Below are 17811 nucleotides of genomic sequence, written 5' to 3'. Positions count from 1 at the left end.
TGCCTGATTCCCCCAGCCTGTTTCCATGTCTACCAAAGTGAATGGCAATGCTCCAAGTTCAGTTGGCCCGTCTTTCAGGTAATTGCATGCTGGAGTTTTTGAAATGCCCGTCCTGCCCGAAACCTTGAAAAATAGGGTGGCTTTACCCCTACTCCTTCCCTGCTGAAAGCTTCTTATACTGTATATTGATTTGTCTAGCTGAAGCTAAATGTAAAATCATTTCCCCTTGTTCTGGTGTCTTTATAATCTTATTGACTAGATGAGTTTGTCTATGCAATCAGAAATAGGAGTAAGTGTACATGACAGGGTACGTAAGAAGAGCTGTCGTCGTCCCTCCCCCTGAAGCCGGTGTGTGCAGTGCTGAGCTCAGCGCGATGAGATGACGGAGGGGGTGGTCCATATACATTACTCTATTGTACGCTCGCATAGTAGCGTGCAGGCAGGAGCTGGGTGCGGTTTTACCCAAGGACGGTTTTGGGAAGGAAGTCCAGTCAGCAAGACACGAGTCTAGGTCAGTAGACGACGTATACTGTATATGTATGCATAATATCCTAAATTGCAAAAGAGATAGTCACTTCGCCGTTAGACGAGCTGAATGTTCTCACCTGTTTTGTAATCGTTCTTGTGTTCTTAAATACCGAAATGTGCAGGTCAGGGTTATGGTTCTGTATCGATATTGCACAGCGATACGGGAAAAAACAATGTTCTTGCAGTCACATTTGTCTCCCTGTCATCCTTTAGCTGTTACGTTAGAAAAGCTCCTGTTCGATTCAGCCTGTGTTAACTACAGACTCGTGCCCGATGTAAAATACAAATGCATGTCTTAACATTTCTATTTTACGTTTGAGGTGTGCGCTTTAATTTCATAATAATCATATTGTCCTTAGAATCCAAAAGGAATTAGGAGAAAAAAAATGATGTTATAAAACAGGTTGTCGTAGCCTTATAGCGCACTGACTAGATGATGTTTAGATTTCACAACTGGCAGACTGGATTTACTGTGCCAGTTAAAAACTTGTTTCTCATTTAACCCAGGCTAGGAGACCAATTCTCACTCTCTGGAATGTGAAAGGCTTTTGATCGTTTTGCGACTAGGCAATATAAACATCTTTAAGGTGATTTTAAAATCTTTTAAATAGCATAACTACAGGTAGATGTATGCTTTTTACTGAGCATTGAAAACAGCTTTCACAGCTTAAACAAATTAACTGTTTTCTATAATATATGTCTGTAGCAAGTGAACTCACATTTTGACAGGATGACATGAATTTTCCTATAATGAGTGAAATTTGTCATCAACGGGGTTAATCAGCAGATGATCTACTATGAGTTCACAGGTTAGTAGCGTGTTGGAATCAGCCTATGAAAGGGCTGCAGGTGAGGTTGATTAATGTAACACTGTGCAGTCAGGTTGCCATCAGTCATTACAAGTGACGTTTTGCAGCGACTAGACACTCCTGAACCTCGCTGTCCATCATTCTGAAGTGTTGTGTCTCTCTCTGGGTGACTCTTGTGGTCTCCCAGGGTGTGGTGGATCAGTGGATCTTGTCTGGTTGTCAAGTTGTGCCAGATTAGAAGCTGTAAACAACCCAGATGAGAGAATTTATTGGCCTTTCTTGTATTAGGAATTTGTCTTTTCTCATTGCCCAACTTGCTCTCCATGTGACACAGACAGGGAGAGAAGCTTGGGTCAGAGCGCAGGGTCAGACATTAATATGTCACCCAACTGGTGGCACAAAGGCATTTTTCCATTTCCTGCTTTTCACTAGCCTAGTAGCCTCCAGTCCCAAACCACTTATCAATCTATGTTTGTTTAATAACTTGGGATAAGCATTTGTGTACAAGTGCTTCCCACTGAGAGCTGAAAGTATCATATCTTTGTTATTAGAATTCAGTGAAGGCCATTCAATTCTACAGCATGATTGCAGCAGTCTGTTATTTTTTTACTTGTTAATGGTATTTTGCAAAAATAATTTTAAATAAAATACGTGGGTCCGTTTTCTTGTTTTACAATAATAATCTGAATATAAGAGTTTTATTATGCATAGGAGTGTACAAAAATAAGTAACAAAACACCACCACTTGATACAAATGCCTTTATAGAACACACTTTTAAAATTAATGTAAGAAATAAGAAATATGGAAAATGTCTTTAAGTATAGGCCTTGACTTCCCACTTTCACATTAAAAGCACCTTAGAATCACTGCTTATGCAGCACTAGATTCTAATGCTTTATTAAAATTGTTGATGTATTTTCAGAATCCCATTGCATGGTATGATTGCATTAATGCATAAGTCAGTATTAGCTTTCATCAGTGTAAGCAAGCATTGTGTCATAACTGGAATAAATACTTTTACCTCAGTTGTGAGAATAGAGGGACAGGTGTTCCTGGGAAAGCAGTATCTGTGCTTGGGCCTCTGTATGCCACTCGACCTGTGTGTGTTAAATTTTGCCAGGTTCTTCCTCTGGTCTCTCTCTCACACTGTCCCATCAGTTATTATCGCTGCTAAATAAAAACTGCTTACTAACCAAAACAGCCTCAGCATCATGGCTGCAAGTTAGTAAAATACTAACTGAAAGACAATAACTTTTGCTTTATTTATTTAATGAGTTTAATTCACACAATGATGGCACATTGGACTGATTTACTAAAATGTTTGCTTCTGGCGCAACTTGAATTATGTAAGAACATACTGTACTCATTTTCTTTATTTTTAAATGTATTTATTTTGTACTGTGTGGTCTGTAGGCTGTGCTGCATGTGATGTAGTTGTCGGCATCAATCCTGGAGGATTGGTGGTCTTAAAAATGCTGCAGTCCTCGATCAAAACTTGTAGCAGTGGACACATACTGTATATAGGGAAAACATTCATTTCTTCTGAAAAATGTGGACTCTGTGCTCCTGAACAAAGGTATCTTATCTTTTTCTGCTTTTCTAGCAGATGGTTTGCAGTTAAGGCAATGCAGAGCCTCACTGAGAGAACCTGAGTGTGAAAAGCAGTAAATTAAACCGAGTACATCCTACTTGTAGAAACCTAAAACTGACTTTAGTAAAGAAGAAATGATTTTGTTTTTGTTGTTTTCTTTTGCATTTCTTTTTATCAAAATGATGTGTGAGAGAGTTTGTCTAATGGAGATCAATTGATGTGAAACTATCTGAATCTAGACTATGTAGCAGAGCTTTTGAAAAATTTGACTCTCATTTGTGAGTTTGATAAAGTCCCTACTAATTAAATTTAAGTTTAACTAAACTTAGAAATGCATAATGATTTCTGTTACTATGCTTTATTAAACTTATGTCAGTAATAGAAACTATTAAATAATCAAGTACAGATTAGTCATTTAAATCAGGAGAGATTCAAGAGATTTTGTAAACCTGACCAGAGTTGTACATTTGGAGTTTCTGCTTTTTCAGTGGAAACTGGAAAATAACAATATGCTGAGAGTGCCAAATCAGAAGACTTTATTTACATTGTGAAACATGTTTCAGTTTGTCTCTTCTTAGTGTACTGTGTTGCCATCTTTGTAATATGTTTTGGCTTTGTTACTCCCGAGAACCAAGCATGACTCCTTTTGTATAGCAGTTTGAAATATTTCAGGTTTGTGAAACTGCAGTTTGTAATCCAGCATCTGGTTAGGGATGTTTGGTGCTTGCTGTTGTTTTGAGGTAATGTATTATTGCAGATTATTTGCAAAAATAGATGAGATTTAAGTTAAAATAATGGTAGCTATTTATTTCCTTGTACTCTGCTCTAATAATAAATAATTCCTTGTAAATTAATAGCAAATTTTATCCCAGGAAATCATAAAGCACATCATATAGAGAAGGGGACCAACGTGGTGCACTATGACTCTGTACCAGCAGCACATACTGTAGTATATCATGTGGAGAAGTTTAATATCTCATCCTAATAACACCTGTCCGCTTTAGGATAGTTTTTCCTTTCGCCATACTGGGGCAATGGTAGTCTGAATGGAAGAGTGCCACCTGGTATACCGACAACAGATACAGCAAATAATTATTGAGCAGACCCAGCCATACTCTGTTTCTGAGCTCTGGAGATAATATGACACTTTAAACCCCTGTAATTTGTTGATGTTATGACAGAGTTTGACCAGCCTTGTGCAACGCTGTATGCCAGGACTGTAGCCTCAGTGACTGTTATTTTGCTGTTTGTTCTGAGATGTGTTTGTTACTGTGAGTGGAATAAACAAGCTTTATTTAGCGTAACTTTTGTGCACTGGAATATTGGATTAAGTCTCTAACCGATGTCACAAGTTTTTTAAAAGGCAACTGGTTTCGGTGCTGGACTAAGTGAAAGCAGCAGATGTTTGTGCGTAAAGAAGTTTCTATATCTCAGAGTTGAGGGCAGCCCAGTCCCCACCTCCCCCATGGGCTCTATGCAGTAATTGGTAGCAGAATGTTTCCTCCCATTTTCTACAGCAAGTTTAATGTTAAAGGAACAGTACAGGAGAGCCTCAAATTCTATGGAGCCTTGTAAATGCTGGTGTTGGTGCTTTATTCTCAGGCGGGCCACTGAGTCTCCCCCAAGAGCAAGATGGAAGGGGACAGCGAGCCCTCCACAGAGGCAGAGGAGGCTGCCGTGTACTTCCAGATCCCAGGCCCCATGATCACCTTCCAGAACATCTGTTACTGTGTGAGTGTGAAAAAGAACCTGCTGCAGCGTAGCGCTGAGGAGAAGGAGATCCTCCGGAATGTCAGGTGAGGGTTTGTGTTGGTTGTGTGGAGTTAGGAAGATTTATATTAGTCTCAGTCTTATTTTTACTGAGGCACAGCAAGTTTTGCTTAGGCGTCTGCACTCCGGCCCAGAGCTATCATTCACATGAAGTAAAATCAAACAAGGTCACTGACTAGTGCAACACTGCACTCGCCATGAGACAGACAGACTACACTGATACCAAGTATTACATGGTATCCTAAAATGAACAACTGTTGCTTTATAATCCCGAGAAGAAAAGAAACCACTTCAGCGTAAATCAATCTTGAGCTTCACGGAATGACGCTATAAATTATCAGGTTTTTTCCTGTTTTCAAAAAACTGAAAACGTTTGGGCTCCTTTGCAACTGCTGCATTTCGGCAGACAGTTAGAATGGCCTGTCAGAAATGCAGGTGTATCAGATCTGCACAGATCAGTGTGACACTCCTGCTCCTTTGTTAACAGTGGGATAATGAAGCCGGGCATGAACGCCATCCTGGGCCCGACAGGAAGTGGAAAGACCTCGTGAGTATGCTGAGTGGACAGGTGGGGCATTAAAGTTGACCAGGGTTTCAGGACTGACCTCGTCACCCCCATGGGTCTGGGACAGTTCTCTCAACTTGCTAAGTGGTATTCAAACCTTCTTTCCTCAATTGATCTAGCCAGAACCAATGCACTTGGGGAAAGAGAAATGAACAGAAGCCATCATTACTTTACTTGAAATAGTTCTGGAAATATTTATCTTCACCTGTACATGTATATGATCTTTTCAAAATTCAATAATTTGTTATTTGAAAGATGTATGCAATTTGATGCACAGTACATAACTTTTTTTGTGATCCGTCAACTAGACCAAATTTAGACAAGTTATGTAAATGAGAGCTCAGACAAATGCATGTTAGAAGATACCGAATTTGACCACTGTTTTATAGTCTTTTATACCCAGCAGAACCAAAATTTATTTTTTTTGCATATTTCTTTGAGGGGTGATTCCCAAAGTACTTTAAAAAGTATTTACTAGGGAATACTGAATAACAAAGTTTCCCAGTTAGTAAAACAAAGATATAGGTTAAAACATAATCATTTGCATTACAGCCCATGAAACCATACCTATCCCAAAGGTTCTTGTGTACATGTGTTTCCCCATGTCTTATGTGTTTTCTAATGAGGTTAAAAAATTTCAGCACATGTCAGATACTGAAAGGTGACTATGAGGCACGTACGGTTAAAGAACTGTAGGGAAATAGTAAACAGAAAATACAAATGTTGTCCAGAAAATGTGGATGCAATCTAGTGATTCACTGGTATCCTCATCTACCCTTTGCCCAACAGCTTGACACAATCTTCAAAGCTGGTAAATAAAGCCCACGGCTTCAGTGTCATTCACTTCTGTCCTCATGTGACCGGCCACCGTCAACAACGCCATCGAAGAGCCATCCCTCAGTGTGTTACTCTCTTCGCTCTCTCTAAATTTTCATTACCCTCCCTTTGTATTCCTCTCTTTAACTGCATTGTTGTTTCTGTGAAGAGCAGTGCTTGGGATGTCTCACGAGAGACATTAGATGTTCCAGCACTTAACCCAGATGAATTATAGGACCCAATGCAGTGACTTATAGATCTCACTGAAAGCAAGGGGAATTAGAAGGAAAATCTGAGTATACTTACCGGTTCAAGAGTTGTGGTCAAAGATGGGTTCACTGGTCAGGAAGCCAAAGGTTCAGAAGCCAAGTAATAAACAAGGAAATCTCAAAACAGAGACGAGGAGCTCCGCTTGGTGAAAACCAATACTGAGCATTGAGGCGAAGGTGGTGAGGGCTTAAGTATTCCGGGAGGTAGGGGGCGCGGTGACAAAGGAAAGGCCTGATTGGTTGATTCGTTAATGCGACGGCGTTTGCAGGAATTGAATAAGACTGGAGTCTGGTTAGGAACAATGCGGTTTCGTTTGCGGGAGTTGCGTAGGGTTGGATTTTGATAATGAACGGTTGTGACATTAGAAACCTGTCATGTCATCCATTGTGTCTGTGCTGCCGTAGGAGACACTGTCTTGTGTCCCTCCACCTCCCACAGGCTCCTGGATGTCATCGCCGGCAGGAAGGACCCCCGGGGGCTCCGTTCGGGCCAGGTTCTGGTGGACAATCAGATCATGACCTCTGAAATCCGGCTACGATCTGCCTACGTGGTGCAGGTGAGAGGGCAGCCATGAGCCCACAAACCTTTGCAGATGCTGATTACTAGGAGAATGTGCGATGGGCGCTGGAGTGATGTCACGCTTGTTTACAAGGCCACAGACTGAGATACCCCAGAGGTGATGTTCTACCAGCACACATGCCTTGTCTTGCAGGATTTGTCTGTGAAGAAAAATTGTTTCCAGTCCCAAGCTGACCAATCAGAGATCAGAGTTTTATATTGTTATTGTGTGATAATGATAAAACCCTGAGTAACTTAATTTTAAACATTACATTTCTTGTAGTTCAAGTAGGTAGCTGCATTAGCATGCGTAGGCTGCAGAGGAACAAGTAAAGGTTTATTACGTTTCTTGTAATTAACAACACATGCACTTTGGTTTATGATTTCACCTGATAGATTAAAATATATTCCGTGTAACAGACAGTTTAAGTAATATAGGACATAAGTCAGCAGTGTCTTGTGTTTATTAAGCAAAGACAGGTTTATGAAAGGCAGTTCTTCCATTTTTATTTTAATCTTTGCTCAGGAGGCATTGGTGAATTACAGAAGCATTAAGGCGTTAATTTCAGTGCTTAGACTGATGAACTGATGTTCAAAGAGACCCGATTAGCTTTATTAGGCCAATTCAAAACAATAAGTTAACAGCAGCCTCCTGCATTTTATAACTTGGCTAATTATCATTTAATGCAGCTATGCACTGAGTGTTTGTGTCCACGTTCTGCAGTGGTTGGGCTGGCCAGTGTGAAATTCTGGGATTTATACTGCCTCTGGTCTTGGGTGTTGCACGTGTTTTTTCTGTGTCAGTCAGTGAAGTTTCAGGATGTGGGAGTAGGGGGGTGGTGATTGGCCCTCAGTAGATGAGACTCCTGTCTTGTGACTAACGTGTCGTTAGGTCTCCTAGTAGGAACATGATAGGAGAAGCTGATGAGGCAACCTTTCAAGAAGGACTATAAACAGTGGTCAGTGAATGAAACAGTGAATTATTTTTAAAATTACTATTGTGCAATTGAACACATTACAAAAGAGTAGGAAAGTCATGAGTGAGCAACGTTTGCTCAGCTGTATGAAAAGATTTATTTCCTTTTTTGTTGTAATTTTTTATTATTTATGCTTTATTTGTATGTTCTTTTTTTCTTTCTTTCTGTTTTTTATTCTGTTTACTGACATTCTGTACTGTTTGTTTGGATTGTATTGGTAGTTTCCTTAGGGAACAGATGCTTTCTGCAAATGCAGGCCAGGGTTAGACTGTCGCGTGCCTTGGCATGTGGGCTCAGTCAGTGCCATGAATGACTCATAGTGTGGGGACTGGCAGTCACCTGACTCAACGTGTGTTATAGGATGACATTCTGATGGGCACACTAACAATCAAGGAGAACCTAGAATTCTCAGCGAACCTCCGCCTGCCTCCACGGGAATTCTCCACGGAGGAGAAGAAGCTGAAAGTAAATGCTGTAATCAGAGAACTGAGCCTACAAGACTGCGCTGACACCAAGGTACTCATCACACACTGACTACAGTGCTCCAAGGTGCATTTTAGTGCATTGCACTTACTTACGTTACCCTAACTTATAACATTGGAGTTACTAAAGCGCATGTTATCTAACTGCTGGAATTGGATCATACATGTGTCCTTTCTGCACCTTGCTGCAGGTACAGTAGCTGATGCAGCAAATTGTGGCAGATAAGGAGATTCTGTTATGAGATGTCCTGAGGAGACATCTGGTTTAGTGGTTTAGTCTGTGGTTTGATTAATTGAAATGCTGTTTTTTTAAGGTATTGATGGAGGAAACATTGCATGATCCTTCACCCCTCTAGTTCCTGTGAGATTCAGGCATGGATCGTTGTTAGAACTAGGTTGTCATGGACTATAGGCAATGTGACACAAGCAGTTTGGAAAGCAAAAGCAAGTACTTATCTTTGCATTTTTGTGCTTTTCCTCAACATATTGGCACAGAGTTCATCCGTGGGGTGTCAGGAGGGGAGAGGAAGAGGTGTAGCATTGGCATGGAGCTCATCACCTCGCCCTCCCTCCTCTTCCTGGACGAGCCTACCACCGGTCTGGATGCCAACACTGCCTTCTCCATCATCCGCCTGCTTCACAGGTATCACACAGGTTCCACCTGCTTCAGGGGTACCACACAGGTGCCGCAGCTTCTGCCTGCTTCATAGATATTAGATGGTGCACACCTGGGCTTTACTGCATGAAAAACATGTAGATGCATGTTTTTTACCGTATACAGTGCACTGGCACTGTTTTCAGTGATCTGCATTGTCTGTACCACACCAACACTACGTGCTCATTCTTACATATCACATCCCTTCGTTTTAGCCATGGTGGTCTGGGTTCTTTGATTCCCGAGCACTGATGGACTGACTCTGTTGGGCAGACGAGCTGCAATGTCCATTCAGTGGTGTTGAAAGAGTGTTGTCCCTTCAGGCTGTCGCGAAACGGGAAGACAATCATCTTCTCCATCCACCAGCCGCGGTACTCCATTTTCCGCCAGTTTGACCACCTGACTCTCATGAACAAGGGCGAAATCATCTTTGCTGGGCCTGCCGAGAAGGCAGTGGGCTACTTCGAGGGGCTGGGTAAGCTCATATGGTGATGTGGCTGGATAAGGGCATGAGTGGTAACCAGAGGCAGGCAGGCAGATCAGCTCATTACTCTAAATGTCTCATGACTGAGAGTGGGAGACTTTCTGCTGTCTGTTCACTGCAACAAAGTAAGTGAATCGAAATAAACATTGAGTAGCATGGAAATGTTAAAAAAGCATGACTGATGCATAGCATTGGAAATACCATGCTTAGGAAAAACTGTGATATTATGGGAATGAGTTCAGTCCTTTCATGCCAGAATTACTGAAAGCAGCAAACAATGTAATGTAAAATATCTTTTGTAAAAAGCTATTTAATTATAAAAAATATTTTTAACCTTTCTTTATAATTAAAAAATGGTCACAGTCTATGAGATCATCTTACAACAAAAGTAACATAGAGCATGTGAGGACTTTATTCAGATCAGAACAGAAATATGGCTAATTTCACAAAAATATGGTTGATTGTGCTACGGATATACCAGTAGAACACAGAATTCAAGCTTACTTAAAAGGTCATTATAAGGAAACTTAAATAAATTGTAACTTATTAATATTAGTTCTGTGCCTGTGACTGACTCTGATTGTTTTGTTTCTGCTGGCCAGGATACAAGTGTGAACCTTTTAACAACCCTGCCGATTTCTTCCTGGACATCACCAATGGAGAGATCGCCCCCTGTACAGACACGGCCACGCCAGGTTAGGAGGGAGCAGAACTCTTTCCAGGTTTAGGATTCAGGGAGCAGTTTGTCTAGGGTCGCTCAATTGCTCTGCATATTCTGAACTTGTTTTTGAGTTCATTTTTGGAACCTTCAGTGTCAGGCTTGTGTCTGTCCAGATATCTACAGTGTGAAGTACATTCCATGTCCCCTCTTCCTTCCCTCTCCCTCCCGTCCCTGTGCAGGTCTCCAGAGCGCCTCAGGCATGTTGTCAGGGGACAAGAACCCCCTGGCGCTCTGTTACAAGGAGTCGGAGTTCTGCAGCCAGGTGGAGGAGCAGCTGAAGCAGATGGGTCAGGTAGCTGACCCAAGTGCCACACCAGTCCACATAAGGGCCTCTTATGCCACACCCTTCCATTACCAGGTCAGAGCCTTAAGCCAGGCTGTATTTCCCCACCTCTTCATTTTCAACTTCATCAGTTATCCCTGAAATTTAAGATCTATTTTGTCTCCTCATGCCTTGTCATTTTTCTAGTTTTTACACCTAGAATAAAGACTTCCCTCTGAGCACGTGTATCTGAAGCAGTCTTAACAAATGCCTCAATATGCCTGACACTGAAATTACACACCCCACCCTGTTAAAGTGTCTAGGATTTCATTTATCACCTGTGTTCCACTGTTGACATCTTTACTGCAGTCACTGTGATGTGATGTAAACAGTAATGTTTAAAATAATAGAAAGGTATGTGTTGAATGGGAAATGAATTGAACAGTTTGTGTGGGAGTAGACCATTTCCATGGTGAGCATAACAGCAGTAGTTATCTCTAGACAAAAAGAGAATCGCTGTTGTTCAAGATACACATGATTAACAGCAAATGAAAATATTCTGCACTCTGGCACTCATGGATTTTGGCACCAGGAAGCCTGAAAAAGAAGGAGGTGCAGCAGTGAGCCTGGTGTGAAGACTTCAACCTGTCAGAGCCCCTCACTGAAGGCCCCTGCTCTGTCCATGGTGCTGATTATCGCCGTTGGAATCCAGGGCCTATGCATAAAGCACCTACTAATGCAATTTTGTGACACAAAAATGCTACAGAGTGTCAAATAAGTCTTTCGGTCATTTTAAGATTAGTCTATATTTATTATTTTCATTAAACTAGAACTGTGTTTTTCACTTCAATTAAAAAATATTTAATTTAATATAGTGAAAGATGCTGTGGGAAAGATGCATAATATGGCCCATGGTCTCACAGGGACAATCCTCCAATGTGAGCTTGGCTGTAATACAGACACAGAGTGTTCTGCACCCCTCTTTAACTATACAGTCTGGGAGGGGTAAAAGTGCTTGTTTGATGAAAGGCGAAGTACAGTACACCAGTCACTCCAAGTCGTTACTGAGTGGTGTGTTACAGATGCATGTTCATTTGCTCTCTGCCATCTAATTTGCAGACTGTGTGTGTTTTTTCTTAGCTGATGGTGGTTTGTGGACGGACAGTGAAGAACATCCTGAGAAATCCACAGACCTCTTATGCCCAGCTTGCCCTCAACATAGTTTTTGGGATTTTGGTGGGACTCATCTACTACCAGATCCCAAACACCATCCCTGAAGCCCTGCAGAACAGGTACTGTGTGTGTACGCAGAGCTGGATCTCTGATCACTTTAATTACTTTTCAGTATCACAGAGCAGAAAACTTTAATTATTCCTTCTTTTTTTATTTCAAGGGAACACGGTATCTTTTAACCCCTTTATCCTCTTAATTACAGAATCGGGGCTTTCTTCTTCTTGGTCATCAATATGATCTTTGGCAACCTGTCGGCAGTGGAGCTCTTCATCAGCGAGCGCGTGCTGTTCATGTGAGTACACACCCCACCTCTCCCTGTGCCACTGCTGTAATACTGTTATATTAGATTCAGAACATTTTCCTGTTTTTCAAAGAGTTAATAATTGAAGAGATGCTCCTTTAAGAGTTAGTTGACCAAGTTTCTCTATGAGCATTAAGTAAGTTAACCTGCTCATTTGTGTCCCTGTTTTTAAAAAAAGCGGTCTTACCTGGAAGGGAGAGAGGCAAAAGAAAGTGAGATAGTCGACTAGACTAGAGGCAGATAAAAGTTTCTTGGACACCAGCTAGGAGGTGCCTAGTGCTTAGCCTTATTGGAAAAATGCAAATAAAACTTGTATAAGTGTTTTAATTGTTTTAAAATTAGAACCACTTATGTGATCCTGTGATAAAAAGGACTTTGAACATTTTCATTTAGGAGTTTCAGGGATTATTGTTGTTTGCAATTATATACATGTATATCTGTTCACAGTTAATTATTTTACAGTGGTAAAATAGTCATTGTCACTTCAGAACAATACTTCAGGGTATTGTTTTGTTTATCAGCATTATCATAAAATATAATGAAATAGTACTTGAAAGTAGTGTTTTTTTAATACTGGATTTTTTTAGACGACTTAAGGTCATCAGGTGCAAGGGGGGCAAGCTTCTTTTCAACTGTGCCTTACTAATCTGTCCAAATCAATACTGTCTTAATGTCTTTCAATGATCCAAATCTATTCATGTCCCACCCACTGGGTACCCCTACATTTGCTAGCTGCTTGCAGTGTAATCCAAGGTGAGCATGAAAAATTGAGAAGTGATGTCATTCGGTTGATTTTAACAGACTGTAGAGAGAGAACTGCAAGTAAAGAGTGTGGGGTACAATGTGCTTCAATCTGTTGTGCTGCAGCCCTAGCAATGGTCTTGTCTTTTTTCAGACATGAAAATGCCAGTGGCTACTACCGCACCTCTGTGTATTTCCTGTCCAAAGTGTTTGCTGACCTCATCCCTAACCGCATTGTCCCCGTGTTCCTGTTCTCTGGGGTGTCTTATTACATGATGGGTATGTAGGAGCCTCCCATTAAAATTAGCCACTAAAGCATGGTTGGGCATTTTATTCCATTTGCTAAGAACTCCCTGTTTGCTTATAAGTATATATGAACCCTGAAGGATGGTTTTTAAAGTCACTTTTCAGAAAGTTAAATCCAGACATTCACCCATATTCCTCACAGTTTATATAGTTACTGCTGCTGTTTGATAATGAGGAAGATCTTTGGTTTTCTTCATGCTTATTAAAAAAAGTTTATTGGTAAAGTTTTATTGTATATTTGATTAGGCCTCTCTTGGCTGGTGTTACTGTGACTCCTGCAATTTCCAGGGTTTGTGCAGATTTGCAGTGATGTCACTGAGAGATGCACTAAGCCTCCTGTGAGGCACTTTTTAGCTTGTGGCTTTTCTAAAGATGACGGGCTCAAGTGCAGATTGGGGGAACCTCTCAGCCCATCCTCATTCTCCCTGTATACTCTCGTAACTGTCGCTGTGAGCTGAAAGGTAAAAACGTCTAAATTAAGTGGTTATGCAGTGAAAAGTACAGTAATTTTAAGTAAGCATTTTAAAAGCTTTACTTCAACATAGCTCTTAACTTGACACCTCATCGATTTCTGGCTCTGTTCCATTACCCAGGAAACACCTTGTGTTTTTGAGAATTTCTTTGTCAAAATTATAACTTTATACTATGTACCATTGTTGAACCAGGAAACTTGGAAATACTGTAAGTTACATTGCTATAGTTTTAGAAATGTAATGACAGTCAAAGTATATTTGTGCAATACTTATTTCATACATAAATGTAAATGTTTATGCTGTTTATTTGTTTTTGTACTGGCGGTGGTACAGTACTACACATACATGTTAATAGAAAGTCAAAAAGTAAATGAAATCAGAATAAACATTATTCAAAAAACATTTATCCATGTAGAGATGTATCTATAAAGGAAAGCATGGCACTTTTTCAGTTTTATAACCATGCCTGGCCTTTCCCCACTGTGTGTGCCCAGGGCTGAAGAATGCTACAGATGCCTTCTTTCTGTATTGCTTGACCATGAGCCTTGTGAGTCTGGCCGCAGTCAGCTTGGCGTTCCTGGTCAGCGCCAGTGTGGGCTCTTTCGCTGTGGCCAACGTGCTGATCGCCCTGCCCTACGTCTTCATGATGGTGAGCTGCGACACTCTCCCATTCCTGCATTTCACATTTCAGGGATTAAGAACACAGGAAACGTGTTTTGCTCTGGAACAAAAAGCTCTGAAAGTCACATAGTTGGTTTCGTTTGGATTTAATGTTTTACTGTAATATGGACATTATATTATCTAGGACCTTTTATATAATCTTTATTTGATTAAATCCTAGCTTTATAGATTTCTTCATTTATTTTGGGAGGTATTGCTCAAGAGTGAAATACAGCTTACAGAGTGGTTTTTGGAACCAAACTCTTCTGTAAATAGAGGTCTGTCTGTATATACTGTAGATTCTATATATTTACAGTATAGGAGATTCTGGGCTTGCTTTGTATTAAGTGTCACACAATAACATCACCATGGCCACCAGGGGGCAATGTTCCCCTTCGGTGACCCATTTCTGACACGCTGTCCTCTTGACCTGGCAGGTGTTTGGGGGCTTCCTTGTCAACCTAAACTCCATGCTGTCCTGGCTGTCTTGGCTTAAGTGGATCAGCATCTTCCGCTACGGATTGGATGTAAGTACTTCAGGGAAGAAATTCTGTCCAACTGCATTTCTGGGTTGTCATTTTCCTGGCTGCAGTTAAGTACTTAATCTTTGTTGACACAAACTTTATAACTAATCCTGAATGATTTGCAGTGGACCGTAGAGGATTGTGTGCAGTTTAATAGAGGGATTTAAGAAATATTTTATTTCCATACTAGTCTAAATTATGTGGTTATCTGATTCCTGACCTTTTCTAAACCAGAGCTATTTAATGTTAATCTTGGAGAGAGATCCTTTTTGGAATCTGGTTAAACTAAACAATGTTGCCAGTATGCTGGTGTACATCTGTATTCAGTGCCTTGCACAAGTGTTCAGTCACTTACAATGATGTGCCATTTTGCTGAATTACAAAAGATGTCTACTCATTTTATAATCAAAACTTAAACTTAAACTGCTTAAACTGAAACGTTATCCGTGATAGAAGTTAATTGTCAGCACAAACAGCAAATCAAAATCAAATGATGCATACATCATTTGTGATTCATTCAAATGGGACCTCAAAGCATCATTTTGCTTCCTTTTGTTCTCACAAATTGTTTTGTGTTTGTTCCTAAAGGCATTGACTATCAATGAAATGAAGGGACAGGTGTTTACCAACAACTACACCATGTAAGCTATTATTTCATTTTTCAGCCTCCTGTTTGTTGTCAAGAGCAATAGGCATTCTTGTACATTCAGTGCTTTTCTATATTTTCAACTCACAGAGAATAAGTTTGGACTCCAGAAAAAAAACATTTTAAAGAACACAGACCTCTAGGTTGCTGATGTAGTGTGTACAGTCTTTCTGTCTGTCTTTGATAGTTGCAAACAATAATAGTATTCGAGTCCAGTGATAGGAAAGATGCTGTGCAGCATTACTGCCATCATCTCAGATAAGTGACAGCAATTCTCTTCAGTGCTCCAGGGGAGATCACTCTGTCCCACAGCACAAACTATTGACAAGTTCCGGTAAAATACATATAGGAATGCAGACGAGAAATCGAATATTTCTTCACTGAAATAGTTTGGGAAATTTAGCCGTGTTCCTTAACTGAGAAAAAGGTGCTATGATGTGGTTTCCATCTCCTCTCAGAGTGACCGGGGAGATGTACATGACCCAGCAGAGCATCGACTACAGTCCCTGGGGCTTCTGGCAGAACGAGGTTGCGCTGCTCGGCATCATGATCATCTGCATGCTGATGGCCTACGTTCAGCTACGCAGAATCAACAAGTGGAAGTAAAGACACCATGCGTCTTACACAGTGTTGCTGTTATCCATTCGGTGATTTTAATGGCAGCAAGTACCTTCTCATGCCTAGGATCTAAAGGTATGACAAGGTCCACCCCCGCCTTTTCAAGAACTGCCTCTGAAATCCCAAACTTGAGCTGGACTGGGACATTGGGTCTCTACTCCACGCTCATTCAGTCTGTCAAGCCACTACGAGAGGAAGTGTTCTTCTTCAAGTACAAATAATCTGAACATTTCATACACAGAAATAGATTATTCAAAAATAAATATAAAATAAGAAAAAAAAAACATTTGGCATAACCCCGAGGTGAAGAGTCTGGACTCATGTGATATCTTTTTATGAACAGCGGCCGTGCCCCTAAAACCATGTAGTGAATTGGCCTTTTCTTTTGGAACCCTGTAAAGCTTGCAGTGTCCGTCCAGAGCACAAAAGGGACATTCTTGCAGTGTATTCCTCAGACCTAATTATCTTCATAGCAGATCCCAGCAAAGCAGGGCTTTTCTTCAAAACAAAAAGATGGTGGCTGTGTTTTTCTGATGTGAGTACAAAAGACACAGGATTTTGTTTTCACTATATCAGACTTTCTTTACAGAACACAACAGGGTCTGATTTTTAGTCAATTTCTGGAGAATACTCTTTCTTTGTATCAATATTAAATATGCACACAAAAGAGTGACAGGATATGAAGGACTTTCTAAGATGATCATCTGAATAATTACAAAAAGCTGTGTACCTGGAGTTGCAGTGTGTTTTCATGAGTGAAAGTGAGTGTAGTGAGACCCTAATTGGAGTATGTTGTGTGTTTATGCCAACACTGTTTGGTGCCCGCTTTCTCTACAACATAATTGGACTGATGAGCCAGGTGGCCTCCTTTCTTATGTTCACAATGAGTGCACTACCTTTATGTGTAAAGGGACAGGCACTGATTTCCATATCATCTTGGATTTTAAGTGGCTTTAGGAAATGTTATTTTGAAACAGGTGAAACAGGTATTCTAATTATGTAATTGAATCAATTACAAAACTTAAACTGATGGTGCAGGTTGTATAGGTTTTATGTTTTAATTTACAGGACTATGGCCCCTGGCCTGTTGTCACACCTGTAAGAGCCAGCCTCCCCAGCAGTTCAGCAGGGCTCTGTGGCACTCCTTTCCACTCAGGTCTCAGCGCTGTTCTCCTGACAGAGCTCGTCTCCTGGAGCAGCACTCTCTTCACCATTGTGAAGCTGATTTTTCACACACTACACTTCATTTTCAACCCAGGTTCACAGAACATCCCATCTTGTGTTTACTGCCTGTTTCTTTTCCCTGTGCGTGCAGTACAATTTCATGTACTCTTTTAACTTTTTCTTTGAACTTAAATGTCAAGCAATCTTCCAAAGAAATACTCTGCAAAATTCTTCTGTGCTTTTGTATTTAAGCAGTTTTTCTTAGCTGTATGTTTTTTTCAGAGCCAATTGTTTCACCAAAAATATAAATAAATGGAAATAGAGGGCACAACTGTTGTTTTGTTCTTTGAGGTATGACAGAAAAGTGACGTTCTATATGATTTTGCAGGGAATTGCTCATTAATCTTGTGTGGTGAGGTTCCTTATCTCTGAAGGGAAGGGATGGGATGTCACTGAACTGTGAAGAAAATCGGCAAACAGTGCAGACAGGGGGCATTAATGCTTCCCATTTGCTGGCACTAGAGATTTAAATTCTAGTTTTAATATCTATAGTATGTTATAATTTATGTGAGAGCTGGCATATGCATGGGATAGACCGAGACGAGTCATCGGTAACTCAGATTGGGTGATTAATGTATCATTTCTGAGGCTTACTG

General features: G+C 40.6%; 1 protein-coding gene across 1 annotated transcript; it reads left to right on the top strand.

Moving 5' to 3' along the window:
- Positions 1 to 363: 363 nt before the first annotated feature.
- LOC148661474 (broad substrate specificity ATP-binding cassette transporter ABCG2-like) lies at positions 364 to 17486 on the top strand. Its single transcript, XM_088635288.1, has 16 exons — positions 364 to 511; positions 4532 to 4725; positions 5187 to 5246; positions 6789 to 6906; positions 8246 to 8401; positions 8853 to 9010; positions 9346 to 9497; positions 10109 to 10201; positions 10407 to 10585; positions 11630 to 11781; positions 11925 to 12014; positions 12919 to 13043; positions 14038 to 14192; positions 14641 to 14730; positions 15316 to 15368; positions 15832 to 17486. Exons 2-16 carry the CDS (start codon positions 4562 to 4564, stop codon positions 15977 to 15979), a joined length of 1893 nt encoding a protein of 630 aa, XP_088491414.1. The 5' UTR covers positions 364 to 511; positions 4532 to 4561; the 3' UTR covers positions 15980 to 17486.
- The last annotated feature ends 325 nt before the right edge of the window (positions 17487 to 17811 follow it).

Source organism: Lepisosteus platostomus, chromosome 6 (genome assembly GCF_059453375.1).
Source record: "Lepisosteus platostomus isolate fLepPlt1 chromosome 6, fLepPlt1.hap1, whole genome shotgun sequence".
NCBI classification, from domain to species: Eukaryota; Metazoa; Chordata; class Actinopteri; order Semionotiformes; family Lepisosteidae; genus Lepisosteus; species Lepisosteus platostomus.
This window is presented reverse-complemented; position numbering and strand designations above follow the sequence as displayed.